General features: G+C 48.7%; 1 protein-coding gene across 3 annotated transcripts in view; it reads right to left on the reverse strand.

Annotated features, from left to right (window-relative positions):
* The window catches only part of Ak8 (adenylate kinase 8), a 121989-nt gene that overhangs the window by 77636 nt on the left and 25855 nt on the right, over positions 1-18498 (reverse strand). For all 3 annotated transcript variants that reach the window (XM_036183025.1, XM_036183024.1, XM_036183026.1), the window contains 4 exons: positions 6455-6536; positions 5898-5969; positions 4631-4831; positions 430-561 (listed from right to left, as the gene is read on the reverse strand). In XM_036183025.1, the coding sequence (XP_036038918.1) occupies positions 430-561; positions 4631-4831; positions 5898-5969; positions 6455-6536 (487 nt within the window). The remainder of the gene's footprint in view (positions 1-429; positions 562-4630; positions 4832-5897; positions 5970-6454; positions 6537-18498) is intronic.

Consider the following 18498-nt stretch of genomic DNA (forward strand, 5'->3'; position numbering starts at 1 on the left):
GCCTGGTAAAATATTTATTGAAACTGCAGAGCAAAGGCGTCTTCCTCTGGTGCAGGACGTGTTGCCTGTCGTCACAGTGACCTGGGGCGGGGGGGGGGGGGGGTTGGGGGAGCTGAGCTGGGCCGTGAAGAAAATAGCAGGGCCAGGGAGGGGCTGCTTGGAAACACCCAGGAGGACAGCAGAGAGGAGAGTGAAGTACTCCAGTGGGTGTGAAGATGGTCAGCTAGGAAACGTGGACGGGTTTTATTGTTTTGGTTAATGTCTTTACGATGATGTCCTTTAAAGGAAAACTTTAGTTCCCTAGAGAGGAGAACTAAGTGGGAAGGGTTATGAACCAAAAGCAAGAAAGGGAATGGGTACTGTCTCCTCCCCACCAGCCAGTGACACACCAAGCCTGGGTAGGAGGCACACTTCGGGTGCCATACTCACTGTCAACAAGGCCGTACCGCTGGGCCAGAAGGGCTGCCTGCAAGCTCTTCCCACTGCCCAGTGGCCCACAGAGAAGCACCTTGGGGGTGAACGGGGCATTGCATCGGTGACCAGTTTGGACGTAGGTCAGAGCTGGAACAAGAAGATATGAGAAGATCAAGCCCAGGTCCTGAGAAAAGAGCCCGCCCACACCCCTGCTTGGGCCCTGCCTGCTTGCAGCACACTAGGACCCTTCTGTACACCTGACATTCAGACCATCCAGGAGTCATCAGCGGGAGAACTGCACAGCTGGGCCCAGGCAGCGAGGTCCCGGGGAGGGATGCAGTTTCTAAGCACTGGCCTGGAATCGCTCCACAGCATAGTGCAGACAGCTGTTTGCTCCCAATTCGAATTGGGGCTGAGTGTGTTGTAGGTGGGAGGCTGGCCCTAGACATGAAAGCATTTCTCATTTACTGCTCAGTTAGGTGGTTTCCAGTCTCCATCCGGCCCGAGCCTCTAACCTGAAGCCCCAGGACCAGTCTCCTAGGGGAGGTATGTGCCGTGTGTTACACACAGGCTTTGATAAGTGCGTCGGGCTGGGAAGGGGCCTGGTGTGCAGGGACTTCTAAAGGACTCGGGAATTGGTGGAGAATAATTTGTGCGGCCTCACTCCAGGGACACTAACTTTGTTTCAAGACTCCAAAAAGGCAGTAATGAAATAGGTCACAGGCGCGGGCAGACTCCGCCATGTTCTCCTGACCTGTGCTGCTCCTCTGGCATTTGATGAAGAGAGAGGTGGGGATTGAGAGGTGAACATCATAAACAATGAGCAGTCTTCATTGTAGGAAGGCACAGGATGCCAGAAAGTTCAGGGAGGAAGTACTTCACATCAAGCAGGTCCCCTCCTGTGCTCACCCAGAAGAGGGGAGCTGTGAGAACAAGCAGAGGGGCCACCAGAGGGCTGCCTGGTGGGTACCTGCCTAGGATGGCTGGCCACCAAAGAGGCTGCAGACTTGAGCCAATCCCTCACAGCCTTCAAGACAAGGCCAGCTGTGAGTGGCACCTGCCAATCTTCCTTTGTCAAGGAGATCCCATCCTGAGGAAGGGCTGGGCCAACATGGCTCTTTCAGGAAGACATCTTATGAGGAGGGTTGTAGGCGTTTATGGGATTTTCCAATCTTGGCTTGAGGGGCATTTGATGCTCATCCTGGCCTCTTGCCACTAGGTACCCATAGTACAACCAATAAGTGTTCTCAGATATAGTCAAATGTCTTCCCCTGGAGGGTGGATGGTATGGTGAAGGAAAAAGCAGGCCAGTTGAGAACCAGCAGAATTTGTTCATTATACAGACTTTGGACTCTTTGTGTATATGTGTGTGTGGGGGGGTATGGTCTATCCATGGGTATGCTTGTGTATGTTTATGTGGGGGGCATTGCATGTGCACATGTAAGCTCCTGCATATGGGGCCTCGAGGTCAATGTTGGTTGTCTTCCTTAGTCATTGTCTGCCTTGTAGTTTTTGAGGCAAGGTCTCTCTCACTGAACCTGGAGTTTACCTGTCCCTGCCTCCCCATAACCAGGATTACAGGCCTGTGCCATTAGACCAGCCTTTAATGTTTTTTATTAATTGAATTTATTTGTCTGTATACATACACATACCACAGTGTTTGTGAAGAGGTCAAAGGACAGTTTTAGGGAGTCAGTTCTCTCCTCCCACCGTGTGAGTCCTGGGGATTGAACTGTTGTCAGCCTTGGTGATAGGTGCCTTCACACTGAATCATCTCACCGGCTGAGTTTCAGACATGGGGGCTGGGAATCCAGACTCACTTCCTCGGGCCTGCATAAGCACTCCACTGGCCGAGCTGCCTCCCCTGCCCTGAACTCTGGCCTCATCACAGGATTGTCTCACTGGGTCATTAGGGATTACAGGTAAGTTAGAGCTGACCACCACCAAGGCTGTGGTCACCACATCGTGGGCATATCACACCGTGTGTGAACTGCTGAGTGAAACAGTCACTTGTTGGGCCCGCCATCCCATGAGGACGCTGTCATTCTCGTCCTGTTGTACCGACAGTGGATGCTGTCTGGAGTCTTGGTAGAGTCATGACGGCTCTCTCAAAGCTCCAGCTCCACTCCTCCTCTAGAACAGCCCAAAGCAGGAGAGCCCCCCATGGCTCTCAGGCCATCTGTAGTCCAGAACCTCTGAAAAGCACAGACTCTACAGCAAAGCAGCCTGCTTACAAATGATGCTTAATTTTCAGTAAGTAACTAAGTTAATTAGAAGTAACGATCCCCCAGACAGTCTCCACATCCAGTTATTCTTTTTGGAAATAGACGGCTGCTGGATGCACTGAGATTAAAAAAACAACACAGAGGGAATCTTGCAGCCCGATTTCCAATTTATCTCTCCACATTATTAATTAATAATAATTAATATTTAGATGCTCACATTTTTATTTACAATTCCAGGCATGAATTCTTTATGAATGATCATATGAACTTTTAAATTTAATTAAGTAATTTAGAAGTAATTAATGTGTAAACTCAGAACCGTGGCATAAGATAAATGTGGTAGATGCTTGCTATTAAAGATCTTTCCAAGATGCAGAGCTCTGGGAAATTCAAGGCAGTCTCAACCTGAGATGGCAAGCAGCACCACTTTCCAGATGCTGCCCATTGGTGCTGGCAGCTGGCAGAGAGCTTGGTGTTACTCAGAGTGTGCAGAGAGGCCCCAGCCAGAGAAGGCTGCAGAGGGTTGACACAGAAGTGTCTGAAACCCACACTCAATCAAAATGACACTTTTCTTTTTTGGTGTATGTACACATGTGTGTTCATGTGTGTTTGCTTGCACACAGGTGCACATGAACATGTGTGCACATTTGTGTAGAAGTCAGAGGACAATCTCAGGAGCCATTCAATTTGTTTTTCGAAATAAAGTCTCACAGGCCTGGAGCCCACCAAAGAAGCTGGGATCTCTCTGTCTGTACCTCCCTGCACTGGGGTTATAAGCATATAGTGTCACACCTGGCTTTTTTCCATGCATGCTGGAGATTAAACCTAGACCCCCATGCTTGCAGAACAAACACCGCTTTTCCCCCCTTGTCCAATAGGGTCTCATGTAGCCCCAGTTGATCTCAAATTTGCTGCACAGCTGAAGATGACTTTGCACTTCTGATGTCCCTGTCTCTGCTTTACAAGTACAGGGACTGCCACAAGCACCCTTGGGCAAGCGTGCCACCAGTGAAGCCACACTGGTAGCCCTGTGAGTTTTTTCAAATTCAAATTAGACATTTTGCAGCAGGATGATCCTCTGCTTCCCAGGCTGGCCACAAATGGTCTATCTTCCTGCCTCAGCGTCCCAACTGCTGGCTTTACAGAGATGTGCCGCCACACTTGGCTTAAAATGATTTGTCTTTTCCTTTTGAAACACATGGTCCCATGCAGTCCAGGGTGGCCTCCAAAATCTCTGTGTAACAGAGATGACCTGTCTGCATTTGCTGAGAGCTGGGATTACAGGCATGTGCCACCATGCCGGGTTTTATGTGGAAGCCAACACTTCAAGCACCCTACAAACTGAGCTATACATCATCGCTTCACTTTTTTCCCCTTGAAGAGATTTAAAAGAGCCTATGAGAAAGGGGCCTTCAAGGGCCTCAAATGTCTGCTGTCATTTTATTGTGTCAAAACACTTTAAATGCCTTTCCCCCTGGTATCAGACAGGAGGAGACAAGTGGATTTTGAGACATCAAAACTTAAATATTTCTTTAATGTTTATAAATAGCCCATTTCTTCGATGCTGCCCTTGAGTGCCTATCACCTATATGGACGGCCATGGAGTGTGGTGGTGTGCGGCTGGTGGCCGGCTCATCCTGGCTCTCGGAGCACCTTGGCTGCTTTGTGTTCATAATGAATGTGTTTGTTTTTGTCTTACTCTGTATATATTTTCTCTTTCTTCTCCTTCAAGATCAGGCTTCAGGACGTTGCCGCCATCATGTCCCTCCCATTCTTTACCCCCACACACTGTCAAACCTTCTGTGGTTGGGGATATAGCCCCACCCAGGTGTCCCTGCATGGCCCATCCCTGACTTGCCACTCAGGTTCCCCACACACCCCAGCTGCTGCTGCTGCCAGCCTGAGAGAGAGTGGGATGAGCAGGGTGGTCAGGTGGTTAGAGTGGCCACGGCCTTTGTGTGGTTCGACGTGGGGCAGCCTGTTGTATTTACCCTGGTAGAAGATGTCCACACATGGCTGGTCTGCGCTGATGGTTTTCAGGATTTTGGGGTAAGAAGGAAGAATCCTGATGATGTTTCTGTGATATTCTAGCAGCTTCTTCGCTGTCTCTATCTCTGAGATGCCATCTGGCTCTATCAGCCGGTTCTGTATTTCAGACTCAGGGGGCCAGTCAAAGGTGGTGTGATAGATCTCTGTACAGGGAGAGGCACAGAGTTAGAGTACCCACCCAGGGCTGCTGCAGGCTCTGCTGCACTGCCTGTTTTTACTGCCCAGGGATGTGGCTCACCATTCCCAGCCAACAAGTTCTCTTACATACAACATTGCACAAACAGCATCAGCTGCTGGCCATAACAATAAAAAGACAATAATGGGGTTGGGGAGAGATGTAGCTTAGTTGGTAGTGTTTGTCTCAAATGTGCAAAGCCCTCAGCTCAATTCCCAGCACCTCATAAACCAAGTGTGGCAGCTTGTACATTTACATACTTAGTGGAGTCACGACAACTCCTTCAAATCTACAGCTGCCATACCATTCTCCCTCCAGGACGTTCCAAAGCTGGGGACCCTCAAGTGGTTCTCTATTCTTAGGCCTTCTATAATGGAGGCAGGAAGACTAGATGTTCAAGGTCATCTTCACCTACATAGCAAGCCCAAGGCTGACCTAGACCATATGACCTTCATCTCAAGGAAAGGACAACAGTGCCCATCAGCTCAGAACTAAGGGCAGCCACAGATTCATGAGCACTGACTTTGCACTGAGAAGGGCCTACAGACTCAGTTTACCCTCAGAGCCATTTGAGCTCTCACCCCAAGTCCAGGGAAAAACCAAACCCAAGAAAGGTATCTTCCCCTTTTCCCCAAGCCCGACAATGTGGCGATTTAAGATCCCATTTGTGGCATGGACCAATTTTCTCAGGAAACTCAAGAGCCTTATTCCTCCACACTTGGGGCAAGCAGTGTGGGGCACATGGTTTCCTGGGAAGAGGGACATAGGCTCCCCACCCCTCCCCAGCACCATGTCCCCTGTGCATGGCCCTAAGCCCCAAGGTGAGCTCTCCAGAGCCCAGACTCCTGGACACAGTCAACCCAAAGAGTCTGGTTCCCTGAAAACAAGACTCTGCCTTTCACCCAAGATGCCTCTCTCCCCTCACCTGCTGGGATTTCTGTGTGCCCCTATGGGGTACCTAGAGCAGAGAGTGGGTTGGGGCATCCCATCACTGTACTTGAATCCCTTGGGGTTGAGGGGTGGGGCCATCATACCTCCAGTGACAGGGTCAATCCGCTTCCCCACATTTCTCTCAATCAGGACTGTGTCTGGAGCATTAAGCACAACTGGGCAGGAAAGAAAGAAACAAACCAGGTGTGCAGGGCTCAGGTGCCACACATCTGAACCTTGGGACCTCTGCTGTATGATGACATTCAATCCCACGTGCCACCCATCTCCCAGATGACACTAAACCATTCTGAGAATGGTCCATAGTGGAAAACATCCCTGGCCATCAATTTTCACTGTGGAAAATCACTGTGTAGACATCTTTGAGATTCGACCCTGCCACCCTTCCCTTGGTTTTCTAAAGAGACTCACAGCATGGGGATTCCAGAGATGAGGAACCCTGCTTTTCTAAATGACAAGCCTTCAACACACTTAGCTTTGTGGTTGGATTTCACCTAGTGTGTCTTTCTTGCTGGATTCCCAGGCCTTGAAACCCTCCCATAGGCAGTGACTGGGCCCAGGATAGAGGATGGGAAAGAACCAGTGTTAAAGAGCAGGGTTCACACTGCACCCTTGGGGCAGCTGGGGCCAGGGGTCTACTCACTGACATGCTTGGGCGACAGCCCCACAGTCTGGATCATCAGCGCCTGCTCCCGCCTCTCAGGGATGCCGTCCAGGATCCAGCCCTAAACAGAGTATGGAGTTCATTACTATTTTTTACATTTACTTATTTATTTTGTGCATGCATGTGTGAGTGGATAGGTAAATAGGTGTGTATGTGTGTGTGTGTGTGTGTGTGTGTGTGTGTGTGTGTAGAGGTAGGTGTGAACTTGCCACAGCACACATGTGGGGGACAGAAGGCAATTTTCAAGAGTTAGTTTTCTCTTTCTACCATGTGGGTCCTGGGAATTGAACTCAGGTCACTGGTGTTGACAGCAATATGCACCTTTACCCACTAAGAAGCCCCTCCCTAGTTTAAACTATATTTTAGAAGGTCTAAAGAGGGCTGGAACCTTTTAAACAAAAGAAGCATACCTGACAACTGCATCACCCATCACAGCCGCTCACTTTGGAGCCAGAGCTCATGAACACCATCATAGCAGGCAGCTTACATCCAGGTTTCCCTCAGCTGCCACAATTACCATCAGCATGTTCATGCCAGCACCCTTCACTGCCTCTGTTTTTGAAGGTTTATACCACATCCTCTAGTGACTGGGCCATGGTGCCAGCTTCACCCACAGCTTCATGAGTCTGTGATCAATTCCCACCATCTGTGGTGACTGTTCTTGGTTGTCAGCTTGACTACATCTGCAATTAACTAACCCCAAAGATGGAGGGGCGCACCTGGGAGGGACTTTTGCTTAATTTGAAGTAGGAAGATCCACTTCTAATCCAGATCTTTGAGGTAGGAAGACACACCTCTAATCTGGATCTTGACACACCTTTAATCTGCAGGAAGCCTATATGAGGACATGGAAGGGAGCCCACCCCCCATTCCTTCACTGGCATTAGAACCTGCTCCTTCTTCAGGATTACAGCATCTACTGAAGACCAGCTGAGACATCCAGCCTCATAGACTGAACAACTGCTGGATTTTTTTTTTATCTTTGATTCATAGGCAGTTATTTGTTTTTTGTTTTGTTTTTTCGAGACAGGGTTTCCCTGTGTAGCGTTGTGCCTTTCCTGGAACTCACTTGGTAGCCCAGGCTGGCCTCGAACTCACAGAGATCTGTCTGGCTCTGCCTCCCTAGTGCTGGGATTAAAGGCATGTGCCTGGCTTTTTTTTTTTTTTTTTTTGTTCATAGGCAGTTATTGTTGAATTAGCTGGACCACAGCCTGTAAGTCATTCTAATAACTCCCCCCACAAAAAAATATATATATTTTTCACTCAGTAAGTTCTGTTACTCTGGGGAACCCTGACTAATACATTATTGGTGAAATTATTAAGGCCACTCCACGTAGTTAAAAGGGAGGTTTATTTTGTGGGGTAACTTACAAATGAAGGGATAGGTTGTAGGGTCTGGCAAAGGTATGGCGCAGTCCGGCGGTGTTCTCTGGAGAACTCTGCTCGGTCTACCTCCAGCGTTCAGGGTCCCAGAACCAAGAGCCTCTCCTCTCGATCCTGGGTCTTCAGCTTCCTCCCTCAGCCCCGCCTTGTGGGTGTGACCATTACCGAAGCCTCAATGGGGGTTGGAACTTCCAGGCCAAGGCTGGGATGGCTACCCACTACAATACATCATTATAAATAATACTGCAGTGAACATCTTTGGGTGCACAGCCCTTTCATGTGTTGAAGTCTTTCTGAGATAAAGGATTGTTAAGACAAAGGGTCCCTAGGATCAAAGCCAAGCATGATAGTGCACACATGTGATCCTAGCCTTGGGGAGGTAGAGGCAGGTGCATCCCTAGGACCAGCTGGCCATATAGCCTAGACAGTGAGAGACCCTGTCTCATAGAGCAAGGTGGACAGTTGTTCCTGAGGGAGAGCATCTGAGGTCCCCCTACCTTTATAGGAAATGTGCACGCACATTTGTACATATACATGTGCATCTGCACACATGAACATATATGTTCATATTTATAATACATAAACATAATTTATATATGTGGGAGAAAGGGTTTGTTATAGTGGCTTACTTATGGTCCAGCTAGTCCAACAATGGCTGTCTATGAACAAAAAGTCCAAGAATCCAGTAGTTGTTCAGTCATGAGCTGGATGTCTCAGCTGGTCTTCAGTGTACGCTGAAATCCCAAAGAAGTGGGCTCCAGTGCCAGTGAAGGACTGGACTTGCCAGTGAGAGCAAGCAGGCAAAGAGAGCAAGCTTCCTTCTTCCCAGTCCTTTCTGCAGGCTGCCAGCAGAAGGTGTGGCCCAGATTAAAGATTACTTTTTCCATCTCAAAAGATTTGGATTAAACGTCTATCATCCTACCTCAAATGATCTGGATTAAAAGTGGGTTGTCTTGGGCCAGGCATGCTGGCTCACACCTTTAATTCCAGGACTCCAGAGGCAGAGACCAGTGAATCTCTGTGAGTTTGAGATCAGCCTGGTCTACATAGTGAGTTCCAGGACAGCCAGAGCTACATAGTAAGACTGTCTCAAAAACGGGGGGGGGGGGGGGGGGGGGAGTCTTCCCACTTCAAATGATTTAATTAAGAAAAAGTCCCTCACAGGTGTACCTAACCACTTGGGTTTTAGTTAATTCCAGATATAGTCACGTTGACAGCTGTAACACGAATTCTAAAAGGTCTTATAATGGAAAAACCCAGTACCAGATACTGGGGTGAAAGCTGAAAGATCAGAGAAGCAGAGCAAGCCACGGCCACCACCTCTTAGCTCACCAACTCCTCAGCCTGAAAGAGACTTAGTTCCTGCCTCCTCACACCTTATATACCTTTCTCCACCCAGCCATTAAAGGCGTGTGTGCTTCCCAAGTACTGGAATTAAAGGTGTGTGCCACCACTGCCTGGCTCTGTTTCTTTCCTAGACTGAATCAATCTCATGTAATCCAGGGTGGCTTTGAACTCACAGAGATCCAGACGGATCTCTGCCTCCAGAGTGCTAGGATTAAAGGTGTGTGCCACCACTGCCTGGCCTCTCTGTTTAATCTAGTTCTGTCCTCCGATCTTCAGGCAAATTTTATTAGGGTACACAATATAGCACCTCAGACAACCAAGAATAACCATCACACACACGCTAGACAAAAGACATCACACCAATCAAATCTAAACTCCACTCTTCTTAGCACACACTGAGCACAATAGGTCTAGCCTGCTCTTTAACAAGGCAGAAGCATTTGAGCGCATCCCTGGTGTTCTAAAACTGCCCACAGGGAATGTCCACAGCCGCCCGAGTGCAGTCGGCAAACATTTGCTAGTGGTTAAGTGCAGTGTTTCTGCCCATCCCGGTACCTTGCCGTTATCCTTGAAATGTCGGGGCTGGTGAGAGGGCTCTGGGCAGGAAAGGGGCTTGCCACTAAGCCTGGGGACCTGAGTTCGATCCCAGGAACACATGTGAAGGTGGAAGAAAAGAACTGGTTCCACAAAGTTGTCCTCCGACCTCCGAGTACACACCATGTGGCACACGCACTGTAATAAATACTTTTCTTTAAAAACTGAAAGCAACCTAAACTGTTATACATTTATCTTTTAAGATTTTTGTTTTAAAGATAGTTATTTTATGCATGTGACTGTGTGTCTGAGTGTGTGTGCCATGTCTGTGTAGATGCCCTCAGAGGCCAGAAAGAGGCATCAGAGTCCCTGGGGCTAGAGTAACAGGCACTGGTGAACCACCTGATGTGGGTACTGAGAACCAAACTCAGGCCTTCAGAAGAGCTGCACACCCTTAGCTGCTGGGCCACCCCCCCAGCCCCGTCACACTACAGTTTATAAGTTGATGGGAGAGCACCTGTCTCCATTCCTGCATGGTTACCAATGCTGGACAGTACCCTGGGGGGAATCTGTCCAGTAAAATATAATTACAGCCTGCACTGTTTTATTTTACATCCTAAGAAGTGAACCCATTTTGGTAAACACTGCCACAGGCATTTAGGCACAGACTGCCGCCATATTTTCCAAGGTTTGCCTGAGGCCGTCAAGTGTATTCAGTGTTGTTTTTAACATGCTGGTTTTTCTATTAAATCGGTGCCTGCACTTCTGCTTTGGAGTCTGGTGTTTGTGGGTGCATAAAAAGGCCTTTCCTACCACGAATGGAGGTAAATATTCACTCGTATTTAAACTGTGTTCTCTCATGTGTTTACACTTAATATTTAATAGAACCTTGTTTTCTTTTGTGAACACATGAAGCTGAGATCTAACTTCCTGCCTCGAGGCTCCCAGCTGTCCCAACCTTGGGACAGCCCCTCCCCATCTGCCGCTTCTCTTCTCAAGCTGCAATGGCTGGCATGAACTTGCCCATCACCTCTTCCTGCCTGTAGACTACTAAGCTATTTTTATTTAACCTTTAAAGTTACCACAATTTTATAATTTATTGTTTTATATTAACCAGGACATATTTCCTCCTCTCTTCTTTTTCAAAACTGCATTCTTCCAGGTAAGCATCAAAACTGTTTTTGTTGTTTTGGGGTAGAAGCTCTGAGTATTTTGGAGCCGCAACGAATGTGTAGATTAATTCATGAGCAGTTGATGTTCCATGGCAGAAGTCAATGACTCCTCTTCCTTTTTGTTTTCTTATGTCCCTCAGCAATCTATGTGTTTAACAGTAGCTAGAGTCTATTCAAGCCCAGAGAGCCTAGAGGTAGCACGTGCGCTCGTACACACACACACACACACACACACACACACACACACACACACACAATCTATACCTTTAGATTGAAAACTCAGATAAAGCAATAAAGTGAACTTTGTTGGGTTTTTTGTTTTGTTTTGTTTTTTGTTTTTGTTTGTTTTGTTTTATTTGAGACAGAGTTTCTCTGTGTAGCCATGGATGTCCTGGAACTCACTCTGTAGCCCAGGCTGGCCTCAAACTCACAGAGATCCACCTGCCTCTGCCTCCTGAGTGCTGGGATTAAAGTCAAGCACCACCACTGCCCAGCTGGTCATTCAGTTTTGAGCCCCCTTTTCTTTGTTTACAAGACAGGGCCATAGTATGTAGACTAGGCCGGCCTCATGCCTGCTGCAGCAATCCTCCTGCCTCAAGTTCTGGAGCTGCAGGTTAAGGCACTTCTGGAAGGTGGAAGTGGCAGACCTTCCTGGAAAGACCTGATTTTAATATTGCCTCCCTGAGCATGAGTCCATGGCAGATTATAGCTCATGGTCCAAAGCTCTTCCAGCTCTTCATGGGAACAGTGCTCATCCACTTCACACAAGCAAAAGCCAGGTCCCCAATGCCCAGGAAAAGACAGTAAAACAAGGGACGCCCTGGCTCCTGGGCTGATGATGACCTGTGTGGGTTGGAGACTTTGGGAAGAGGAAGGGGGTCTTCAGGTCTGCTACGACTTGGAGGATGACACTAAGGAAGGAGGGTCCTTAGGTATGGCAGTGGCAGCCCCTTGTCCTACAGGGCGTGCAGCATGGACACCTCCATCCCTGTGCTGTCCATGTGGGTCCATCCTCTATCAGTTGCCCTTGGAGGGACAGTGGCTGGATAGAGGCTTCAATGTGAGTGTCCCCTGGCTTGGGGCCCAGAAAGACCTCTTCCCCAGAGCACACATGTTCACAGAGGCTTGCTGCATGGTTGTAAAATGAATCGCCCTTTCCAGGGGAAATGGCGACCAGAGCTGAGAACACTTTTGGCAAAGCAAGAAGTAATCAGTCTGGAAACACCAATGGATGACAGCCATGACAGGGACATTGAGACATTCACCACCACTGTGCTCTGCTAGTTTTGTGGGTCCAGCATCCAGGAGTGGTCTGGTGCAGAGGTATCAGGCAACCCCTAATTAGAATACATTATCCATCTTCTTGACACTTCAGTGAGTTGTCTGTTCCACACCGGAGCCCCAGCTTTGCTCTGAGCAGGTTAATTGATATTCCGATGCCTTAGCTCACCATACCCCCGTGGCTCGGCTCTGTTTTATCACACATCAAAAAGGCCGTATGCTCAGGGCACTCCGCACAGAGCTGGGGGTCTGCACAGCTGCAAGGGGCATGGTATCATAGGAGGGACAGGCACCGAGCAGATGTCACAGCTGCAAGAAAGGGAAGCAGAGAAGCCAGGCAGCCCAGGGAAGTTGGCGAGGCGCAGCGGAGCATGGCCTGACGCAGCAAGGCTCGGCCTGCATTGTGCACAACACTGGCCCTTTCTGCTCTCCTGACTTATCAAAGCACAATCAGCAAGGCCTGTGGGAAGCTTGGCTGCCCTCTGGGCCACTGCCTCTGTGACGTGCTTCTCTTCCTCCCTGGCTCCTCAAAGGGAAGCCAGAGTGTGGGTGCTCCCTGGGGGTTCCCCCTGAACCGCCCCATCTCCTCCTGGCTCCAACTAAAGATCACTAGAGAAGGCTCCATTGGAGGGATCTGGGAGATGGTGGCTGGTTCATCCAAGGGCTCCAGGAGGCCAACAGAAACTGGGGGCTTGGATTCCAATCGCATTCCCTTGGCCCAAAGTCTGAGTTGCCAAAGCAAGTGTAAGAGGCATCAGAAACCACACACTGCCCTCCTTGTTCTCTAATGAAATGTGAGGTGGTCCCCGACACATAACAGAAAAGGAGGGCCAGTGAGATGGCACAGAGGTAAAGGCGCTTGCCACCGAGCCTGACAACCTGAGTTCAATTCCCAGAACCCATGTGGTAGGAGAAAACTGACCCATCAAGTTGCCCTCTGACCTCGGCACACACATGTACATACACACACTAAATAAAGAAAATGTAACATGAAAATAAAAGATGCCACCACAAGACCAGTCAGCCAGGGAGATGGGCTGGACTTCACTAGTTTTATCACGACCCTTATAATTTTGAGAAAAGTGAACTGTTCTTTGCGTGTGTGGCCCAGATGGGCTGTGAACTTGGTATATACCTGATCCTCTTGCTCCAGTGCTGAGGATACAGGTTCACATTACCATTCTCAACTAGCTAGCCTGATTTCTGCCTGCCTGCAGGAAGAATCTTTCTTGCACCTGCAGAACTCCACACAGAAATGGCCTGTGAGGAGGAGAGGCTGGCCTGGTAGAGTTTCCCCAAGCAGGACCTGGTGCAGACATACTTCAGCCAGCCAAGGGCGCTGGTGAGCTGATTTTTTCACTGCTGCAAGTTCATGCCTGACTGTGCCCTCCCCCAACACCTGTACCCCCACCCGGCTGCTTAGCCATCAGCACACAAACCACATTGTGCTCCCATACAGGGAGCCAGCAAAGCCCCCTGGGCTTGGGGGTGTGTCCAGGACATAGTAACTTAGCTCCTCTGCCTTGTAGCTAAGAGTGAATGAATGATCATGGCATTCATTATACAAAACAGGAGCCAACCAGGACGATCAGTCACCTCTAAGGACCCTTTGGGCATCAAAACATAGTTATTTCTTTTGGAGATGGGGGGGGGGGGCGATGAACACCTATAATCCCAGCCCTGTGGAGGCAGGACTGCCAGAGTTCAAGGCCTGGGCTAAATATTGAGAGATCTAAAAACAAATCAATTCCTCCTTCCCCCAAAATACCCATAATTCGCTTTTGTTCACACAGCTGGACTCTCCTGCTAGAATCCTGTTAGTTCCCATGAGGTACTGGGGAGGGCATGGCAGTGGGGTGGTGACAAGTCACATGGGTTTATTCAACAATAAAGTGGCTCTTCCCTCAGCTGGCGCTGGCCACACACCAGTCACCTCCCCACTGCCTGGCTGTCTCCCGCTATTGGCACAGCACCCTAATCTCCACTCGACTTTTTTCCCTCCAAGGTCAACAATCTTCTCCCAGCCTCAGTTTCCTGTGTATGTTGGCCCTGAATCACACACACACACACACACACACACACACACACACACACACTCCCAACTCGAGACCACAGTTACTTCCTTTGTCAACCTAAACCTCTGTCTTCTCATGACTTTGTCTTCTGAAAACGAACTGGGCCCCCACACTGCTCCAGGAAAAACTGCAGGCTGACAAGTGGCTGGAGAGGGGGTTTGAGGCCTCCTGTGTCTTCAAAGGCTCACTTCTTCCAGCCACACTGAGCCTGCTGCTCAGCCTGCAGACATTAGCCCATACACACCCTTAGATCACCTTCACCATGGCCTCAGCCTGAGGGTCCAGGAGCCCCATAAAGGAAGGCTGATAATGTGGTGGTAAAGCTCCATGCTCTGCCTGGCGGCTGTGCCAGGAGTTCAAACCTCCGATTCATTTCCAGCTCCTTCAGTCCTTTCTAGTAGCATCTGCACAGAGGCCTCATAGAGCCGTGGGCGTTCCAGTGACAGCTACCAATCCTTGAGGCTCCACAGTGGCCCAGTGGCCCATGTCCATGGGGTGACAGCCACTGATGTCAACCCATGTATCACTGCAAGGAGGGACAAAGCAAACATCCCCTGGTTCTGTGTGATGGACAAGGCTCCTCTGCTTGGGTAACACTTCCACCGTAAAGTATTGTGGACATTGGGAACAGAATCTATGACCAAGACAAGGGTGGAGATTTGTGGTAGTTTCTCAAGCTTCACTAAGTGTGACAGTCAGTTGACTTCCTGTTGCCTGCAAGATGTAGGACACTCAGCTACTTCTCTTGCAGCATGCCTGCCTGCACGTCACCATGCTCCCTGCCATGATGGAACTGAGCCTCTGAACTGAAAGCCACCACCTCAATTAAATGTTTTCTTTGTAAGACTTGCCATGGTCATGGTGTCTCCTCAGAGCAATAGGACACTAACTAACTAAGACAGGATTCTAGAAACCTACCAAGTAAACTTAAAACTCAGGGTCAGAAAACACTCAGTGCCCTCCCACTTTGTTGTGAAATCAGAATTGTACACAAGGGCTAAAAGAAATTTACCTGTGAGCACCAAGAGAAGTTTCAGGTTCTATGTGGAGTAAAGACAACACCCAAAACACTCTGTGGTTCTCAGGGAGTAAGACAGATCCCAGCTTCCAGCCTCTACCAAGAGCCAGAGTTGGCATCTCTTTTTCTCTTGAGACAGGGTCTCATGCATCCCAGGCTGACCTTGAACTCAACAGTGTAACCAAGAATGACCTTGAACTTCTGATCTTCCTGCCTCCATCTCCTGAGTGTTGGAATTACCAATGTGGTGCACCACCATGCCTAGCTTTATGCAGTGCTGGGAGATGGACCATCCTGCTTGTCATGCAAGCATTCTACCATCTGGGCTGCATCTCCAACCTGATGCCTGCTCTCTCCCTCGCTCAAGGAAGGAGTGCACAGGGACCAGCCTCATGCACCCACTGCCTGCCCACTCTGGGCAGTGGTGCTATGCTTCCTTTGGGCGAGCTGGTAGGGCACTCACCCTCATCTTTCTGTAGACCCTCTGCCCTCCATTGCCTCTTATGGGCCGGCTGCTCAGAGCTCCTGGTACTGTGTGTGCTGACAAACACTGGCTCACCACTATTTTTTTTTTTTTTTTTCCGAGACAGGCTTTCTCTGTGTAGTTTTGGTTCCTGGATCTCACTCTGTAGAACTCACGGAGATCCATCTGCCTTTGCCTCTCGAGTTCTGGGATTAAAGGCGTGCACCACCACCAACACCTGGCTGCTCACACTCACCACTATTTGTAATTGTGAGAACTTCCTAGACACAGGGAAGGGAACACATAAATGACATCTATCTTGCCTTATACGGTTTCAATGTCAAAACCAAGAGTTGATTCCACCAAAGTTCATCCTGGGGAACCAATGAGTTTATTGGGCTCCCTTATGGAACATCGGTGCATGGGTGGGGAATTAAGTAGCCAGCACTCTTGACCTCTGAGCCATCTCTCCGGGCCCCCTTCCTTTCTTCTTCCTCCCGTCCCCTCCTTGCTCCCTCCTACCTACCATTTCCTTTCCCTTCTCACCCACCTCCCTAAGTGCTGAGATTACAGCTGTGTGCCACCATGCTCACCCAGCTGACACTGTTCTCCAGCATAAAGGACAGAAGAAGAAGCATCAGTCAGCCTTCAACCCCTAAGTCACACTCTGATGGTTGACACTGAGCTCCTCCAGCAGTGGGGTATCTTAACCTGTCTGAGTGGACATAAGGGCAGCGCATGGCATTGAGCACTGGGCTGGATCTTCTCAGAGAACGAGGTGGTCATTGTTTGGGGCCATGGCTGCAGCGTCCAAGCCTGGGAGACTCTCCAGCCACTTCTTGTCCGTATGCCCCAGCCCAGCTATCTGAGAGGTGGCTCCAACCAGCAGGGGTGGGTCCACTGGCTTCCAGCCCACTTCTTCTTTTTTTTTTTTTTTTTTTTATGCTGGAGCTGAGGACCGAACCCAGGGCCTTGCGCTTGCTAGGCAAGTGCTCTACCACTGAGCTAAATCCCCAACCCTCCCACTTCTTGATTGCAGACCCAGAGAAAAGAATCCTGGTAGCTGAGATCAGTTCCTGACTCACGGCATGCTAAATGGGTTATTTTAAGCCCCTAAGTTTGTAATGCAAGGAGGGGAAACTAATGTCCAGTGCACTGTTCACTGAGTGTCCCATGCTTCTCACATGGTACCCAGCAGAGCCTGTGCTCCATAGACCATGCTCCATAAATATTGATGGAAGGAAAGAAGGAATGAACGACATTTGGATTGCTCCCAAGTTCTGCATCACCACGGCAATAAAATCCTTTCCAAGTGACTGCTGATCCACAGAGGGGGGATGGTGGTTAAGATCCAACAGAGCAGTGTGGCCAGGGTGGAGAATTTTACATGGAGGTGTTGGCACTACAGACACGTTTGTCTTCCAGTTCCTTCAGGGAGGTGGTGTGGCTGCTGCCCTGGGTGCTTTAGACGGATTGTGGAGGGCTATCTGGTGACTCCCATCTGAGGATCCAAGTCTTTCAAGTTTTCAAGTCTCTCATTCAAGCTTGGTCCCCCACACCCTGGTCAAGTCCAACTGCTGCCCCCCTTCTGCCCCCCAAGTGGCAGCACACCTTGAGGCCTGGGGTCCAATTTCTTCAGAGCCCATCTTTCATGTTGATGTGGTGCCTTTTACAGTGAAATTTTCCAATGTTTTTCTTTATTCCTTCAATGAGCAGAAATAAGGTTCAACCATTGCTGTGGGATGTCTTTCTGAATGCTGTGACTATGTGTTGCTCTGATTGGTTGATAATAAAGCTACATCAGCCTATGGCAAGGCAGCTTAGAGGCAGGTGGGAAATCCAAGGAGAGAGATAGGAAGAGAAAGGAGAGGCAGGGGAGATGTGAGCCTGCCGCCCAAGGAACAACATGCCAGCAGATCGGTAAGCCTTAGAACACGTCGCAAAACATAGATGAATAGAAATGGGTTAATTTAAATTATAAGAGCCAGCTAGCAAGAAGCCTAAGCCATATGCCATGCAACTGGTAATTAATATAAGCCTCTGAGTAATTATTTTATAAGCGGCTGTGGGACCACCGGCCGGGCAGAGCTGGAGAAACTTTCCAACTGCAAATCATCAAGATATCTGATGTTAAACCACAAAGCAGATCATCACCCTGCCTCATGGATGAATTCCAACCTGTTTTCTTAGTATCCTCTTTGTTTGCTTGGGAAAGGATCTCACACTGTAGCCCAGGCTGGCCTCTAACTCTCAGCAATCCTCCTGCTTCAGCTTCTCAAGTACTGGGACTACAGGTGTACCATCACACTGACTTTCATATATATGTATGTGTGTGTGTGTGTGTGTGTGTGTGCATATACGTATACACATACATATATACACATAATTTATAGAATCGGTTTCAGAAGTGTGTGTGTGTGTATATACGTATACACATACATATGTACACATAATTTATAGAATCTGTTTCAGAAGTGTGTATGTGTGTATATACGTATACACATACATATGTACATATAATTTATAGAATCTGTTTCAGAAGTGTGTGTGTGTATATGTATACATATACATATGTACATATAATTTATAGAATTGGTTTCAGAAGTGTGTGTGTGTATGTATATACGTATACACATACATATGTACACATAATTTATAGAATCAGTTTCAGAAGTGTGTGTGTGTGTGTTTGTGTGTGTGTATGTATACACATACATATGTACACATAATTTATAGAATCGGTTTCAGAA

The sequence above is a fragment of the Onychomys torridus genome, chromosome 4 (genome assembly GCF_903995425.1).
Source record: "Onychomys torridus chromosome 4, mOncTor1.1, whole genome shotgun sequence".
In the NCBI taxonomy this organism is placed as follows: domain Eukaryota; kingdom Metazoa; phylum Chordata; class Mammalia; order Rodentia; family Cricetidae; genus Onychomys; species Onychomys torridus.